The sequence below is a fragment of the Colletotrichum aenigma genome (assembly GCF_013390185.1).
Source record: "Colletotrichum aenigma strain Cg56 chromosome Unknown KSG_Cg56_contig07, whole genome shotgun sequence".
Classification (NCBI taxonomy): Eukaryota; Fungi; Ascomycota; class Sordariomycetes; order Glomerellales; family Glomerellaceae; genus Colletotrichum; species Colletotrichum aenigma.
Window position 1 is genome coordinate 3724925 of NW_023500913.1, and position 14880 is coordinate 3739804.

Genomic DNA, 14880 nt, shown 5'->3' on the forward strand with positions numbered 1-14880 from the left:
CTTTTGCACCTCTGCGGGCGCGTGGCTGGAACCACGTTTGTGTGGCTTGTGACGTCACGATGAAGACGTCACGGGCGGTCCAAGCCGTACAGCTCTCACAGCTAACAGCTGCTTGGGTTAGCCAGGTCTCAGGCAGTCGCGTCACCTGCCTTTTGGCCCGCGTGCAGATAAAACCAAACGGAAGACCGAGAGGTTCTCAAGCTAAAGCAACCTCAAAAGCTCTCGAAATCACAATTCCCCGGTCGCATTTTGTGTTGTCAATCTCTTGAAAAGCAACAAACAAAAAACCAACATCAGCAGTCTAATTCGCTACGCCGCTGCAAGCCCGCTAAAATGTCGTTCACCAAAGCTTTCGAGGACCTCTTCAAGAGCTTCTACGAGCTCATCGCCTCCATCTTCTCGACATTCTACCACATCCTTCAAGCCTTCCTCAATGCGATCATCAACTTCTTCACCGGCATCGTCAACTTGACCGCCGACGTCTTCTCCGGAGTGGTGGATGTGGTCGGCGGAGTGGGCAAGTTTGTCTTGGGTAAGTTCCCCGCTGATCGCCGGGGCGCCGTTAGCGACGTAGCGTCTCTACATACGCTTGAAGCTAACCACAATCATTTCTGCAGGCAACATTGTCATCATCGGCATCATCGTGGGCGGCGGCTACGCTTACACTAGATACACGACACACGGAAGACAGGTTGCGGCTGGAAAGAAGACGGCTTAAACATTTGCATCATCAGACGAACGTGTTTGGTGGTAGGGAGGGTACCAAGCTTTAGAGGGGTGCTGGGAATGACGCGCATGGGATTGACTGGCTGAACGCAGGGGACTGCGATTTGACTTTCCAGCGACGATAGCACAATCGCGTTATGGGCTGAAACGAAACAGTTCAATAGCATAATACCAGACCATTTCTATTTCAGCAAAAGATGCAAAGACACAAAGACATAACAACGCAACTGTTCTCGGTTCAACACACGCTCGGTATCTCGCCGTCTTTCGGCGACGGACTCGGCTCCGCCGACCGTATGGTCTGGCGGATCTTCACCCTACTGAGCCCCAGTAGCGCTCACGAACCCCGGCACGTCTAGGGCTTCAGCATCACGGCAAGATGGCCGAGCGGTCTAAGGCGCCAGCTTCAGGTTAGAATCTGTCCTGCTGGTGTGGAAACACGCGCGAGTTTGAATCTCGTTCTTGTCACAAAATCCTTTTGCCCCCGGCGAAAGATGTCCTTTTTGGTGATCACTTCCTAGGTACAGGGTCAGTCGCTAACGCAGGTGCCTTGGCCAAGTGGGAACATGACACGATAAGTAGTATTTCACATTAACTATTCTGCCCACGCCAATTCATCCCCTATCGTTATCCAGCAGCGAGTAATGTGCCCTGGGCAGGCGGTGGAAGTTGCCCGCTCGGCAGGTCTTAATCGCAGACTTGCGTGCCGTGTTCAGCAGATGTAAGCGACAGTCACTAAGGCGCGAAACAGGAACGCGTCTAGGCTTATCTTATTCGGCCATGAGCAATAGGAGACATTCTAAATAAAACCCCAGTACCTGCACTTAACGTGGAGTGCTGGGTTTTAGCTGGCTGTACGCACGCGACACCTGACTCGCACGCCAAGAATAGCGCCCATCGCGTGCTGAAGACTCCTGAACGAATGCTTCGGCTTGCCTGTAACCCTACACGACTCGCGACATGACCCTGCCTGCCCCTCTGGGTTTAAATTCCGGATCAGCACATTGTCCAAGACCTTAGGGCTTGGTTTTATATCTAATCTTAAACGTCCCATCGGGTCAAAATGCGGTGGGATACCAATGAGCTTTTAGGATTCAGGAATCATGCGGTAAGCTCAGAGCCAGACAACTAGTTGATCAGTGCTTCGAGATGTGCACCGCCAACGTAGTTGTTTAATGATGGAATACGAGCACAACGTGAGCGCAGAAACTGAGCCGGGAATCGATTTGAAGTACACTGAGGAATCCGAAATAAAGTCGTGATACACTTCTCGTTGGCTCAATTCGTGCGGGACAGTACCTTAGCCGCTTACAGCCCCATCCCACGATCTGAACAGAAATTCCTTCGAGAAGGATGCCCTGCATTCCGCGCTCCGCTAGCTCCCCGCGCGCCCTATGGCGGACAGGGAATCACAAACGTCAGTCTGTCACATGGCGGTGGTCCCTTTGGACTGTCCCGGGAGGAATATGGGCCCAGAGTGGGCTGTGCTCTATTTTAGAGTTGTACGTGAACGAGAACGAGGCCACTTCACTCGCTAAGACAAAAGCAAGGACGCATCGACGGCACCACTTTCTCTTGGCTGATCGGCTATGGACGAGTCGTGATTACAACTGCCTCATCCATTGGATGGCAGACACCCATGCGATGATTTAGTGCTGTCAGCTGAATATGAGGCTTCTCCTCCATCAAGGTAAGATGACCATGGCGTATCTCCTCTACTCGCTTGAGTCCTGAGTATACTGAATAGCTTAGTGCCTTGGCGAGCTGTATTCAGTTCGCTGGGCCTGAATTTACTTCTGCTTCATGAAGATCTTTCAAGATGGGGAGACAGGTCAGCGGCAGATGTCTCTGGCCGAGCTTGTATCGTTTCAATTCCTCGGGATATTTCAAGCTCATGATAAACACTGCTTTGGCCATCTTGTGGTCACCATGACAGCCACTATCACTGGATTACCCTTGAAGACAATGTTTGCCTCTGTTCCTCTCAAGGAGGTGCCTAGCTGCAAGGTCACGAGTCGGTACTCAAATGCCCTGTTTAGGGAGTCTATATTGGAGCGAGTAAAGCAACTATCCTGGCCTGAGCTGGTAAGGAGAACGGCGAATTCGGGCAATCGCCGGGCGGACAGTCACTCCGATGATAGGCTCGCCTGTCGCACATCCGCGGCAGTTGACCAATGGGAACCCCAGCGCCCCTTTTGAGCGCCACAACTCTTCGTTGGAACCTTGAACATGAGCGAACTGTGGGTAGCAGCCTACCCAGCCTCATATGGGGTAGAGATTGGCTTATCCAACTACAGATGACCCTATCCCTGCGAGCCGTTCATCTGTTCTCCACGACCTCCTAGCGAATGGACCAACGGGGGACCGCAGCATGAACCACGCGGTCGAATGTATTTATCAGAGACTGCCTTGGCATGTAGGTAATTTATTTTATCTCAACTAAGGAAGGTGGAAGTCGAATCACTTGATATCAGTCCTGTAAGTCGTGATCGCAACTACATATAAGATCTGTTGGAAGAGAACATCACCAATGATTGTACCTAAGTTGCATATCACCACACTCACTTGTTCAAGCCAGCCATTCTCTTTGAGATAGCCTGTTTGCGTTTCGTTTCGTCAGTCTTTTCAGCTTTATACCATGGTTTCCGCGATCTCCCTGACACGCTTGCTCTCTGTGTTGGCCCTCCTGCCGGCCGTCGCTCTCTCCACACCACTCACTCTATCAAACCTCAAGAGACAAGACGACCCTATTCCAAACAGATTCGTCACCGACACGACAGACGCCTTTTCATCCGGCGACTATGGCGACATCACCTTGACGAACTCTACATGCGAACTCGTCACGATTGAAGGTCCTTTTGGGAGCATCCAGTCGTATCAGACAGGGTTTGAGGGTGCTCGGGTCATGAACCTGACTTCCGCTGGCGGAAACCGCACTTTACTTCACAACGCAAGTCTACTCACCAAAGATTGTAAAGAATTTAACCTAGAAATTGACGAAAACTGACCGATGTTCCAGTCTGGCACTGATACCAGCGATCACTGGAGGGCCTTCCGCGGCAAGGATGCTGTCGTCTTCGGGAATAATGAGCGTGTCACAGAGTTTGCCTTCCAAGACAGAGGCGAAGGCCTCTATGCCGGCTTCAAGATCGTCACGGACACTGGCAGGACCCAGTACGACACGAACTACGCAGCCTCCGACCCGAGCATGTACCCGCCATGGCTGAATGTCCCCGTCGGCTCCGGGATCCTCGCCCGCATCCGCGTCTACTACTGTGAAAACGGTATGGTGGGCCGCTTGGGCGTCGATTTCATCAACGACATCGAATCCGTTTCCATCAGCAAGATCGAGTTTAATGGGTTCACGAATAATATTATGCCGGCCGGTAAAGGAGAGACAATTTCCGTCGGCTCCCAGATTCTTGATGCCCGCAACTCGAGCACTGAGCAGTGGACTACACTGATGACAACCGATGCTGTCACCAAGTCTCACTCTGTCAACGTCGGCAAGACATGGTACGTAGGCGGCAAGGTTGGGCTTGAGGCCGAGGCAGGAATTCCTTTCATCGGAAAGTCCAAGGTTTCGGCCGAGTTCAACTGGCAAGTTGGCGGTACCAGCGTAAGTTTTCTCCTTCTTCAACTTAGCAGCCAAGTCATCTAACGAGCCGTCGCGTCGTAGAACGAAGAAGATCTGGAATCCGAAACCATAACCAAGTCATCCACTGTCCACCTCAAGTGCCCTGGTGGCAAATACTGCGTCGGCACGTCCTTTTATACCAACTTCAAGATGAACGTTGACGTCGTGGCGACGTTTCGGGCTAAGACCAAAGCCGGGGCAGAATACTTCTGGAAGCAAAAGGGCTCCTACAATGGCGCGGATTCTCTCGCACTGCAACTGACAGTCGACGAGACAGAGGAGCCCCCTGCTCCTGTCCGTCGGTCTGCGGTGGCGAGGAAGTCCTAGGCCACTTACCATCTATCAGCATCTGTCATCTGTACTTTGAGCCACTTGTTTCACTCTGCATTTCCAGCGTATAAGGCATTGGATACCCTCACGACAGTACTGTTTCTGTTTTGGACTTTGATTGGCCACTCGAGTCCTTGGCCAAAGATAAACAACGAAGGCTCTTTCATTCTGTATTTAGTTATATCAAACATGTACATGTACAGACATAAAAACCCACAAACCCAGTCGTAAATAACCGAGACTGAGTTTCTTTTAGTCTTTGCAGCTTGTCTGAGTCGCTGCTTCGCCAACTACAAGGTCGTGAAAGCAGACGAATAATCTCACTGGACGCTGCAAATAGTGCCTTGATGCGCAGATGGGCACAGGTCCGTTTGGGCAGCAAAATCTGTGATCAATTTGAGTACACTGATTGTGGTACTAAAGACTTCGGCTGATCGAAGTTGAGGATAGCAGATTCTGGGGCGGGCAGACTCGCGACAACGGTTTCCAGCTTTCACCATCGGAGATACACAACTCCGTCTCCCTGTTCTTACGACTTGGCAGTCCCGCATCGTTGAACGTAAATGCAAAACTCGTAAAAGATCCACAGCGGCACGCCGAGTCGCCGACTTTTAGTCCGTAGTCCGACCAACTTTCTGCATGTACGATCTGTGATCGGCTCTCGCCAGCTGGACTGCATGCCGCATTCTCAGCCTTCAACAGGCCGGCTGCATATTGCATCCATTCTGACGAGCTAAAATTTGAGAAGCTGCAGTATTCCACCGGCACGGAGCCAATCAGTTGTCAACGGCCACCCAAACCGTCCAAGCCGCCGTCTTGGGTCACCTCCGTCCCGTTTCCACCTGGCTGCCAAGGGCCAGCCCGGAATCTGGTATCCACTGCAAACGCACAATGGGTACTGGTCCAGAAATTTACACCGTCTTTCAACGACTCAATCCGATATGGTGTAGTGGCCAACATGATGCCCTCTCATTAATTTGCGCGGTTAGGCATAGCCCCGAGTTCGATTCTCGGTTTCGGAACATTTACGTCTCTTTTGCCCCTTCTAACTTTTGGTCTCTGCTCTCGTACAGCAGGTTACCGCCGGCGGATACGCTTTAGTAATTGCTGCGTAGGTATCCGTACTCTAGAGGCTACAGAGCATTCCCTACAGTACCTGTTAATAATTTGAGCTCGCAGGCGGTAACCTGCTATGTGGAAGCATAAATGAAAAGTTGGGAGGAGAAAAGGACTCGTGGTGCCATCCCTTTTCCTTTCCCCCTTTTTTTTTTTTTTTTTTTTTTTTTTTCTTCTCACTGTCAATATGTTTGTCGCACCTTCTTCACCTACACTGGTTAGCCCCTCACAAAGCACCATAGAAATAAACCAAGTCGCACGATTCTCCCATGAATTTGCTACACATTTTGCGTGTTGGAGGCTTCGCCACACTGTAATAAGCTTAAGCCGATCGGTACCGCCGTTGGAGCTGCCAATCATGGCCGCCAAGCTGTCGATTGTGGTCAGAAAAGCTTGGTTAGTACTGAAGAACAGGGGTTCATCTGATGGTGGACTGCATTCCGATCCTTCTGTCTTCACCACTTATCCGAATGGGTATGTTTGGCCGACGGATGTCGCCAGAGTTTGTCGGTTTTCAATGTTCGGTCGAACGATCGCCGACTTTCCCCGTGACTTGTTCGTATTCTTTTCTGTCCACTGCTGCTAGCCGCTACTGGTAGATAAAGTCTCTACCGCCGAGGTCCCATCACTTGGGCCTCCCACGAGCCTGCTAACTATAACGCTACGTACGTACTACATTGCAGCTGGTCTGATAGGTGGACCGTGAAGTGGAATTGGGATCGCCAAATGCCCGACTTCGAGGACACGATCCACCCCCGTCTGTCCGTGTAGTGGGCAGACAAGCTCCGGCTTCGCATCTTCAGGAAGCGGAGGATGCCGTCAAGCACCACCGCACCATGCGAAAAGCAAGAGTTCCGCAGACGTTTTTGATTGCTGACACATGTGCGTTCTACAGCTCACTTCTTGGATAAATCACTGCAACCCATCACGAGCTTCCGGATGATGATGCCGTCTTCTCGCACTCGCCCCTCGGTCACAGGCCGGCCAGCATCCACCCACATTCCGTCCTAACTCCCCGCACCCCAAACGCCATGGTCAGCACCAAAAAGTGCGAACAACGAGGAAGGAAAAAAACTCTTCAGAACCGGGACATCCCACTTTGGCGGGTAACTTCAAGTACCGGTGGGCGGACCGGACCGTTAAAGACGTCTTCAAGAGGCGCATTGTCGCCGGCGGCGCTGCACTACGCAGCGTCCGGAGGGGCTGGCGCGCTTCTGACCGACCCTTTCATCAGGATGAATCCGGGAACTGGCACATGCCGTTACTCATCTCCCACGCCCCCCCCGGATCACTCCGTCCAATCCGAGGTCGCTGATGTCAAGAATCATCTTATCTGATCATCTAATCCCATCTAATCTGATCCCTCGAGACCCCACCGTTCTGTTCATAGCGTCTTACACACGCCCCAAGATCCCAGCTAGCATGACGCTCACCGGAGGGACTTTGATCGCATCCATGTCCCGCTTGTCACTCACACGGCTTAAACCGCGTTCTTCATTGGAAAAACTTTACATACCACCCTGTCAAGCTGGAGGGCTAAAAATTGAGAGGTATTTTTTTCACGCCCACGCTTCACGCCGATTGCGACATTACGTAGCTTTTGGTTTTGGGAAGGTGTGCAGATCGATCCAGTGCCTCTGCTTACCCTAATACCCCGCCATGCTTTTCTGGCACTATGTCGTTTTCTTCTGCTCGAGGGCGGAAATTTTCCATTTTCTGCTCCTTTCCTTTGTCGTAGCTCAGTACGGTCGGACTGCGTAGGCAACTGAAACACCATGTTTGGCGTGTCGAACTGGCTTATCGCGGCCACCGTGGCTCTGGCCACGGCCGTCTACTGGATCTTCAAGGCCTGCTACATGCGCCTTAGGTTCCGAGGTCTCGTAAGTACTCTGTGACTGGCTCTGGTGTTTTGGCATCGTCAGACTCTAACTCACGTTCTCCGTCAAGCCTCAACCGCCAAAGCACTCATGGATCTGGGCGCACACCCCCATCTGGGAGGAGGTAGCTGGAAAGTGAGTACTCTCACCTCTGCCGCGGATTGCAATTGCTAAGAAACGTCAGGCTACCTCTGTTCACACATCCTCAACATGTCTACACCTACATGGCGCAAAAGTACAACCTGGGTGGTATCTTCTACATCGACATGTGGCCCTTCTTCGACTCGCAGGTCGTCATCACCGATCCCGATGCCGCGCAGCTCGTCCTGACGACCACCCCGTACCCCAAGCACCCGTCAATTGAGAAGTTCTTGCGCCCCTTCACCGGCGTCGACAGTATCGCCGCCTCCAACGGCGAGAGGTGGAAGTACAACCACCGCATGGTCGGCTCCGGCTTTACCCCGACCTACGTGAAGCCGATGGCCGGCATGATCGCCGAGCAGGTCCTGATCTTCCACGAGCGCCTTCGCGCATTCGCCGAGAAGGACGAGTTTTTCAACATGGAAGAGGAAGCGGCTAAGACCATTTTCGACGTCATTGGAAAGGTCGTTTTCGGTTTCTCTCTGGAGGCGCAACGGACCGGATCTCCACTTTTGGAGGATCTGAGAGCGTCCATCAACCCGGCGACGACCTTCATCAGCACAAAGAACCCGTGGAAGAAGCGCAAGGCCGAGCAGGGTCTGCAAAAGCTCAAGGATCGCGTCCGGAAGGTTCTTGCTGATGAGATGCACGAGCGTCTCAGAATTCTGCAAGATGAGAAGGAATTGCCCAGCAGACGACAGGTCAAGTCCGTCTTGGACCGCATCGTGCTCGACAGAATTCAGAGTGGCCCTGGTGCTACTCTTGACGACCCGTTCATCGATACCGCTGTTACAAAGTGGGTTCCCCCTTCATTCATATCTATGATTACATGCAATTTTCAGTATAATCGACATTGATACTAACGCCACGCAGTCTCAAGGCCCTCCTCCTCGGCGGTCACGGCACCACGACCGACACTTTCACCTGGGTCACCATGTTCCTCTCCATCTACCCCGACGTCGTCGAGCGCCTTCGCAATGAGCACAACGAGCACTTCGACCCCGACTTGGACAAGACCGTCGAGATGCTCGTCGCCAACCCGACCAAGACCAACGATATGGAGTTCACTAACGCTGTTATCAAGGAAACGCTCCGTTTCTTCCCTATCGGCTTCACTATTCGCCAAGCACCCAAGGGCGTCACCCACCTCGACTGGAATGGCCGCCGCTGGCCCGTCAAGAACCTCATGGTCATCCCCTGCGCTCACTCTACCCACATGGACCCCAAGGTGTGGGGCGAGGACTCCAAGAGCTTCAACCCAGACCGGTTCCTCGGCGAGGACGCGAGGGACATGCATCGCTTTGCCTGGAGACCTTTCGAGCGTGGACCCCGTGCGTGCATCGCACAGGACCTGGCCATGGACGAACTGCGCATCATGCTTCTTTTGACCGTCCGTTGGTTCGACTTTGAAACTTTGGTGAACGGCACGTCTGAGAGAGTTATGTACATGGATCTGGACAAGAAAGTTGGTGATTTGGCCTTCCAGATGGTTGGTATGGAGGCCAGGCCAAGACATGACATGAAGATGAAAGTCAAATTGAGGAAGTAAGGACGGATAACAGCGACAAGATATGTCCAATCAGCAAGGGCTCAGAACTCACAGAACTTAAGAAATTGGAACAAGCGGTCGTGTCCGTCGGTGGCCCTCAATTTGGTGTACGAGATGATGCAGCTGCAAAACCGATGCGTAATGAGATAAAACTAAAAATGCCTTTTCCAACTTTTGATTCGCCAATTACGCCCGGAATGCATACTGGTATGAAGCTGTGCAACTCAGAAACTTTCTGAACAGAGTGACGAAGAGGACGAAAAAGCAAATTTGAGAGAGTAAAGGGCTGGTATAGACCAAAGACACATACGGGGCTTCAATAACACACATTCAGGAAGCGCCCGGGGGCCTAACGCGAACCCCATTGCGACATGTGTTATTGCATTTAACTTTATAACAGTGACAGACTCCAGTTGATACTTTATCGCACATGTTTAAGCAGGTTTATTAACGCAAATATATCCCCATCAGAGTTCTACATCAGTTGAAACACAGGAAGATAAAGCAGAACGCGCGGTCTCACCATGCCCCAAAGCGAGCCGAGGGGTAAATGATGCCCACCAGAGGCACCGGGACCCTACAGAAATCAAGCATTTCGCTGAATCATAAGGCTTACTGTTCTTGACAGCCATTTTATAGCCCAGCGCCGTGTCTCCTTTATTAGAGTAAAGCACACTTAGTGTTGCAACAAGCTGTGTAGTTCTCGAAAAGAAAGAAAAGCAGGCAATGTCGAAGAACCCATCCCATATATTAGAAGCTCTATATCAGTGGTTCTCAATGACCCGCTCGGCGAAGCAAGTGCACTATTTCGTCGTTGTCGCTTGACACGGCGATATCCATCGGTGTCCGTCCAAGCCAATCTCTTACAACAGTAGCGCCGTGTTTCAGCAGTATCCCCAGTATACCTACATGGCCGCATTGAGATGCCAAATGCATTGCTGTGAGACCTCTGGCATCCTTTGTATTTATGTCAACCCCATGCTCGAGGAGAATGTTGACAATGCGTGTCCAGCCCGCTCTTGCAGCATCATGCAGTGGCGTTGCGCCCGAATCATCCAATGCTGTGATATCAGCCCCTCTGTCCAAAAGCAATTCCACTATTTCTACCAGTCCACTGTGAGCTGCGCTATGTAGCAAAGTTCGTCCGAGGTCAAGTTTAGTATGGACATGTGCACCACTATTAAGGAGCAGCTTTGCCATCGGTGCGCAGCCAACCTGGATGGATTACAAGAGGCAACATCTCCCGGTGTCATCGACGGCATTTACATTTGCCCCACCGTTGATAAGGAGCCTGCACATATCCAAGGCCTGTTCACCTCGACGAGCGGCCAGGACGAGTGCTGAGTTGCCTGATGAGTCGCATGCGTTCAAATCCGCCCCCATCTCAGTCAAAAGCTTGCACACCTTCACATAGCCCTGAGAAGCAGCAAATAGGACTGATAGCCAAGCAATCTCGTCTGGATCGAACTCCGATCCACTCTCAATAAGCATTCCTGCCATACTTTCATCACCATTGTGTACAGCTCGCGATAGCGCATTGGCTGACTTATGTCTAAGATTGACATTTGCTCCTTTGTCGATCAGGAGTCTCCCCACAGCTTCGTTGCGAGCCTCTGCAGCAAGCATCAAGGGACTACCATATCTGCCGATGAAGTCCAGATTTGCGCCTCTTTCAATCAGCATGGCAACAAGGCATTCTCGTATGCCCCGTTGTCGCGTAGCATGTGAAAGGGGGTTCCCATCAATATCATAAGAGTTGATATCTGCGCCTTTATCAAGAAGAAGCTCTACGACATTGCAAAGCCCCCTTTCCGATGCTGCTAAAAGCGGACTGTAGCCGCAGCGGGGCTGAACATCGGCTCCTTCATGGATAAGCAACATCGCAATGTCTTCATCATCCTCACATATAGCCATGTAGAGCGCGTGTCCAGAATCGCTAGACGCGTTTAGACTAGCCCCCTTGCTGATGAGCAATTCGATAAGAGGGGCATCTGATGTTTTGATTGCTAGGTGAAGTGCTGTGTGCCCATGCATATCGAGGAAGTCGGTCTTTGCCCCATTTCCAATGAGCAATCTTGCTAACGCAGCATTGTGATTGATCAAAGAAAGCTGCAGTGGTGTTCCCAAGGGCCCAGTACTGTTTAGGTCTACTCCCCGATCAATCAGAATCTTGACTAAGTCAAAATCTGGAGTATTGATGGCGAGGTTCAGTGCCAAACGGCCATCCCCGCCACATAATCTGGGATTAGCTCCTTTGCCAATCAGCAATTTCATCAACGCAACGTTGGATTCTCGAAAAGCTAGTACGAGCGCCGATACTCCGTCCGTGTTGGCATAGTCAATTTCTGCCCCGTACTCAATCAGCAGGTCAATGACTGTCTCTTTTGCAGGTGCCCACATTAAGGGCGTCTTCCTTGTGCCGTCCACTTCATTGATGTCCGCGCCACTGTCAAGCAAGAGTCGCAGAACTGGCTCAAGGCCAATTTCCGAAGCTCTCGAAAGCGCCGTCCGACCCTCTTGATCAGGCTCTGAGATAGAATACCCATTCCAGAGAAGAAGCTTGATGATCCCGACACGGCATTCTTGAGCAGCCCAAGTTAGAGGAGTCCGATTCTGAAAGCCTTGGAAATCTTTCATTAAACCGAGGCCATGAGTTATATCAGCGCCGTCCAAGATCACTGTATCGGTGTTCAAAAGACCCGCGACAGAAGACTGATTGCCGTGAGCCAAGGCAGTGAAGATCGGGTAACGATATCGTTCATCTGGCGACAGAATATGTGTCGATGGATGGTCTTGTAACCTGGTTGTAATGAGCCTCGAAAGATCTTTGTCCGCGAGAACGTAGAGAATGTCTGCATCAGCCGTGTATCGACGGATGCGGTGTTTCTCGAAATGATTGTGCACCTCAATCCATTTTGCGACAGAAAACTGGGATATATACCAGTTTTGAGGAATTGCCTCTGCGGCCATATTGGCATGATAGAGGACATTCTGGCTTGCGTATTTCAAGAAAGGAAATGTTTCCAATATGTCGCCTTGAGCCTTAGCCTGGGTGCCCATTGATAGTCTGCTGCATTCCTCGTACACCGAAGGATGTTTGAGGTAATAATCACAGCTTTCCTTCAAACGTTCATGAGTCGGTACGATCCAATCAAAGCCCAACTGTGGCCAGAGCTCTCGTAGACCCCCGGACTTGAGCAGGAAATCGCGAACAGACTCGTGAATAAATTGGACAATGGGTGGCTTGGTTTTTGTCACCTCTGCCAACCCTTTTGAAGAACCAATCACGTATCTTTCGGCGTTGTTAGACGCCTCCGTACTTTTGAGGTACGGAGGCCGGCTGTCCGCCAAGTTCTTGACCAACAATCCGGCCCATAAGGCGTGACTGAACTCCTCTGGTTGAAGTGGCCTCTTAGCGCAGAGGATCCACAGAACGCAAAGGAGGAGACTCTCCCTGTTCACTTCATCACGCCTCAGCATGTCCTTGAAAAGCTCGTTCAGACCACTCGGGATTTCATCGAGTCGCTTTCTCAGGACCATTCCGCCTCTAGCATGCTCGTCGTTGAGGATGTTGATAACAAGAACAACCCAAAGGAAAACACCAGACGCCTTATCCAGAAGCGTCGGCAGTAGTTCTGCGCGGAGGCCAGGGTCTTGAATACGTAGACGGCTTTCTGAGTAGTTGGCTAGATCCTCGCGGTGGCCAGACTGATCCTCCAAAACAAAGGTGATGCCGCGGCGGACAACTATATAGGGATAGTGCCTACTAGAAAAACAGATTCTAAGTTCGACGTTTTTCTCCGTCGATTCTTCTGCCAGATCTTCGAAGTACTGCACCATGTCCATGACTTGTTGCTCATCGCACTCATCTAGGGCATCGATGAAGCAAGTACATGAGCGCTGGCCCAGGGAAAGAATCGCGTCGCGGAAAATTTCCTTGAGAATGTCAATAGGGGCGCATTCCTCAGGGTCATTTAATTCAAGTTCAAGGTTGTCTAACACTGATTGAAGTTCTGGACAACATTGAAACAGCTGTAGGAGGATTGATCGGAACATTCCGGTGATGGACTTTTCGATTTCCTCTCCCCGGGCGTTGAAGAAGAATGCGACAGTAATCCAATGTGGACGAGTTTTGCGCATGATTCCATAAGCATATTTCATGATGGTTGACTTGCCAGCTCCGGGTTTACCACGAATCCACAGAAAACCATGGTGCTGTGTCAACCTCTCAGCATCTAGCCACGCCTGATGATCAGGGTGATTTGAGAACCATCGACAGGTTTTCGCATGGGCCACCTTGATTGCAGACTGTCGAGAGTCTTTCTGGTCAAAGCTGAGCGATTTCAGGAAGTGCTGCCGAAAATTAAGGGGTGATTTCGTCACTTCGTCTAAAGTAAGCAACATTTCGAGATATTGGCATTTAAGCACACATCTTACCTACAGAAACGTCGCCAGGCTTTCCACGAGTTTGAATTGAAGAGAGTACTGTAAGTAGCTCACTTGCATACGGAGCCGCCGTAGCTGCCGCGTACCTCTGCCATGACTTGTTTTTATGGGAGTCTGCGTAGTCGCATATCCCTCGAATTGGCAGACACGGAATAGAATCCATAAGACCAGCCGCCTCCATCTCGAAACACAACACATCTAGCTCTTGGGCGAGGGTGTCGCGTTGTAAAGCACTCTTCATAACTTGATTCCCAGATGCTATACCGCCGTGATGTATGACTGGCTCCGTCCGCTGACGTCTGGGTACTAACTGAGATCGGTCGCATTGACCACAGTCAGAAGTCGATGACGCGTGGTGGTAGGTTGGCGGGAAAAGATCGTCCGAAAGATGTGGATGAAGAAAACCGTGATTGTTACGGAACTTTTCTTGTAGAATAGACATGATCGAGTTTCCTCCCAGCTCTTGTTTTGCTCTCAGAGTGGACACAGCTGTTCCGAGTAGCTGGTGTGGAATTCAAGGAATCGCCGTTCGGTGGATCTGGCCGTCCTCGTGAATCTTACTCAAATCATACTGCATCACCCTTGTTCCAACGATAACGTCTCCCAGTCGTACGTCGGCTTTGTGCGGTGCTCCTCCGCCAATGCCCACCATTAAACCCGCACGAATCCTAGGAAATGATCGTTTCAAATTGTCCACAACATGAGCCGCATTGACTGTCCCGTAGTAACCCGCTGGAAGACATGTAATAACGACATCGTGTTGATGGATCCGTCCTAGAGTGTAGGTATTGCTGTCATCTACGTGAGTCGGCAACGTTGGATGTACTTGGTCAAGCATTGCCTCAGCAGCTGCCATCTCAATGTGGAGAGCACATATCCAAGCGACCGTGTATTGATCGTGATCCCTCAGAGTTGAACTGATTGAGCCTTCTTGAGAGCTGCTGAAGCCCTGGTTTGAGATTTTGTGACGCTTGAAATCATCAGCGGATTCCGCGGTCACGACTCGCCAGCCTCGCTTCGTGTCCATGGTGTACAGCCGCGCTAGGCACCAATCGCCA

The 14880-nt window shown here is 51.2% G+C and overlaps 4 protein-coding genes across 4 annotated transcripts; 3 read left to right on the forward strand and 1 right to left on the reverse strand.

The window, feature by feature from the left end:
* Positions 1–333: 333 nt before the first annotated feature.
* CGCA056_v011270 (uncharacterized protein) lies at positions 334–718 on the forward strand (the record flags this gene model as incomplete). The annotated part of the gene is made up of 2 exons (XM_037326516.1): positions 334–532; positions 618–718. The coding sequence occupies 2 exons, from the start codon at positions 334–336 to the stop codon at positions 716–718; spliced, it is 300 nt and encodes a 99-aa protein (XP_037175975.1).
* Positions 719–3364: 2646 nt separating this feature from the next.
* Positions 3365–4690, forward strand: CGCA056_v011271 (uncharacterized protein; the record flags this gene model as incomplete). Its single annotated transcript, XM_037326517.1, has 3 exons — positions 3365–3628; positions 3746–4345; positions 4406–4690. 3 exons carry the CDS (start codon positions 3365–3367, stop codon positions 4688–4690), a joined length of 1149 nt encoding a protein of 382 aa, XP_037174853.1.
* Positions 4691–7584: 2894 nt separating this feature from the next.
* stcS-1 (putative sterigmatocystin biosynthesis P450 monooxygenase stcS) lies at positions 7585–9376 on the forward strand (the record flags this gene model as incomplete). The annotated part of the gene is made up of 4 exons (XM_037326518.1): positions 7585–7689; positions 7757–7821; positions 7871–8623; positions 8701–9376. The coding sequence occupies 4 exons, from the start codon at positions 7585–7587 to the stop codon at positions 9374–9376; spliced, it is 1599 nt and encodes a 532-aa protein (XP_037175974.1).
* Positions 9377–10473: 1097 nt separating this feature from the next.
* CGCA056_v011273 (Ankyrin repeat domain-containing protein 50) lies at positions 10474–13537 on the reverse strand (the record flags this gene model as incomplete). Its single annotated transcript, XM_037326519.1, has 2 exons — positions 10474–10479; positions 10643–13537. The coding sequence occupies 2 exons, from the start codon at positions 13535–13537 to the stop codon at positions 10474–10476; spliced, it is 2901 nt and encodes a 966-aa protein (XP_037175788.1).
* Positions 13538–14880: the final 1343 nt, after the last annotated feature.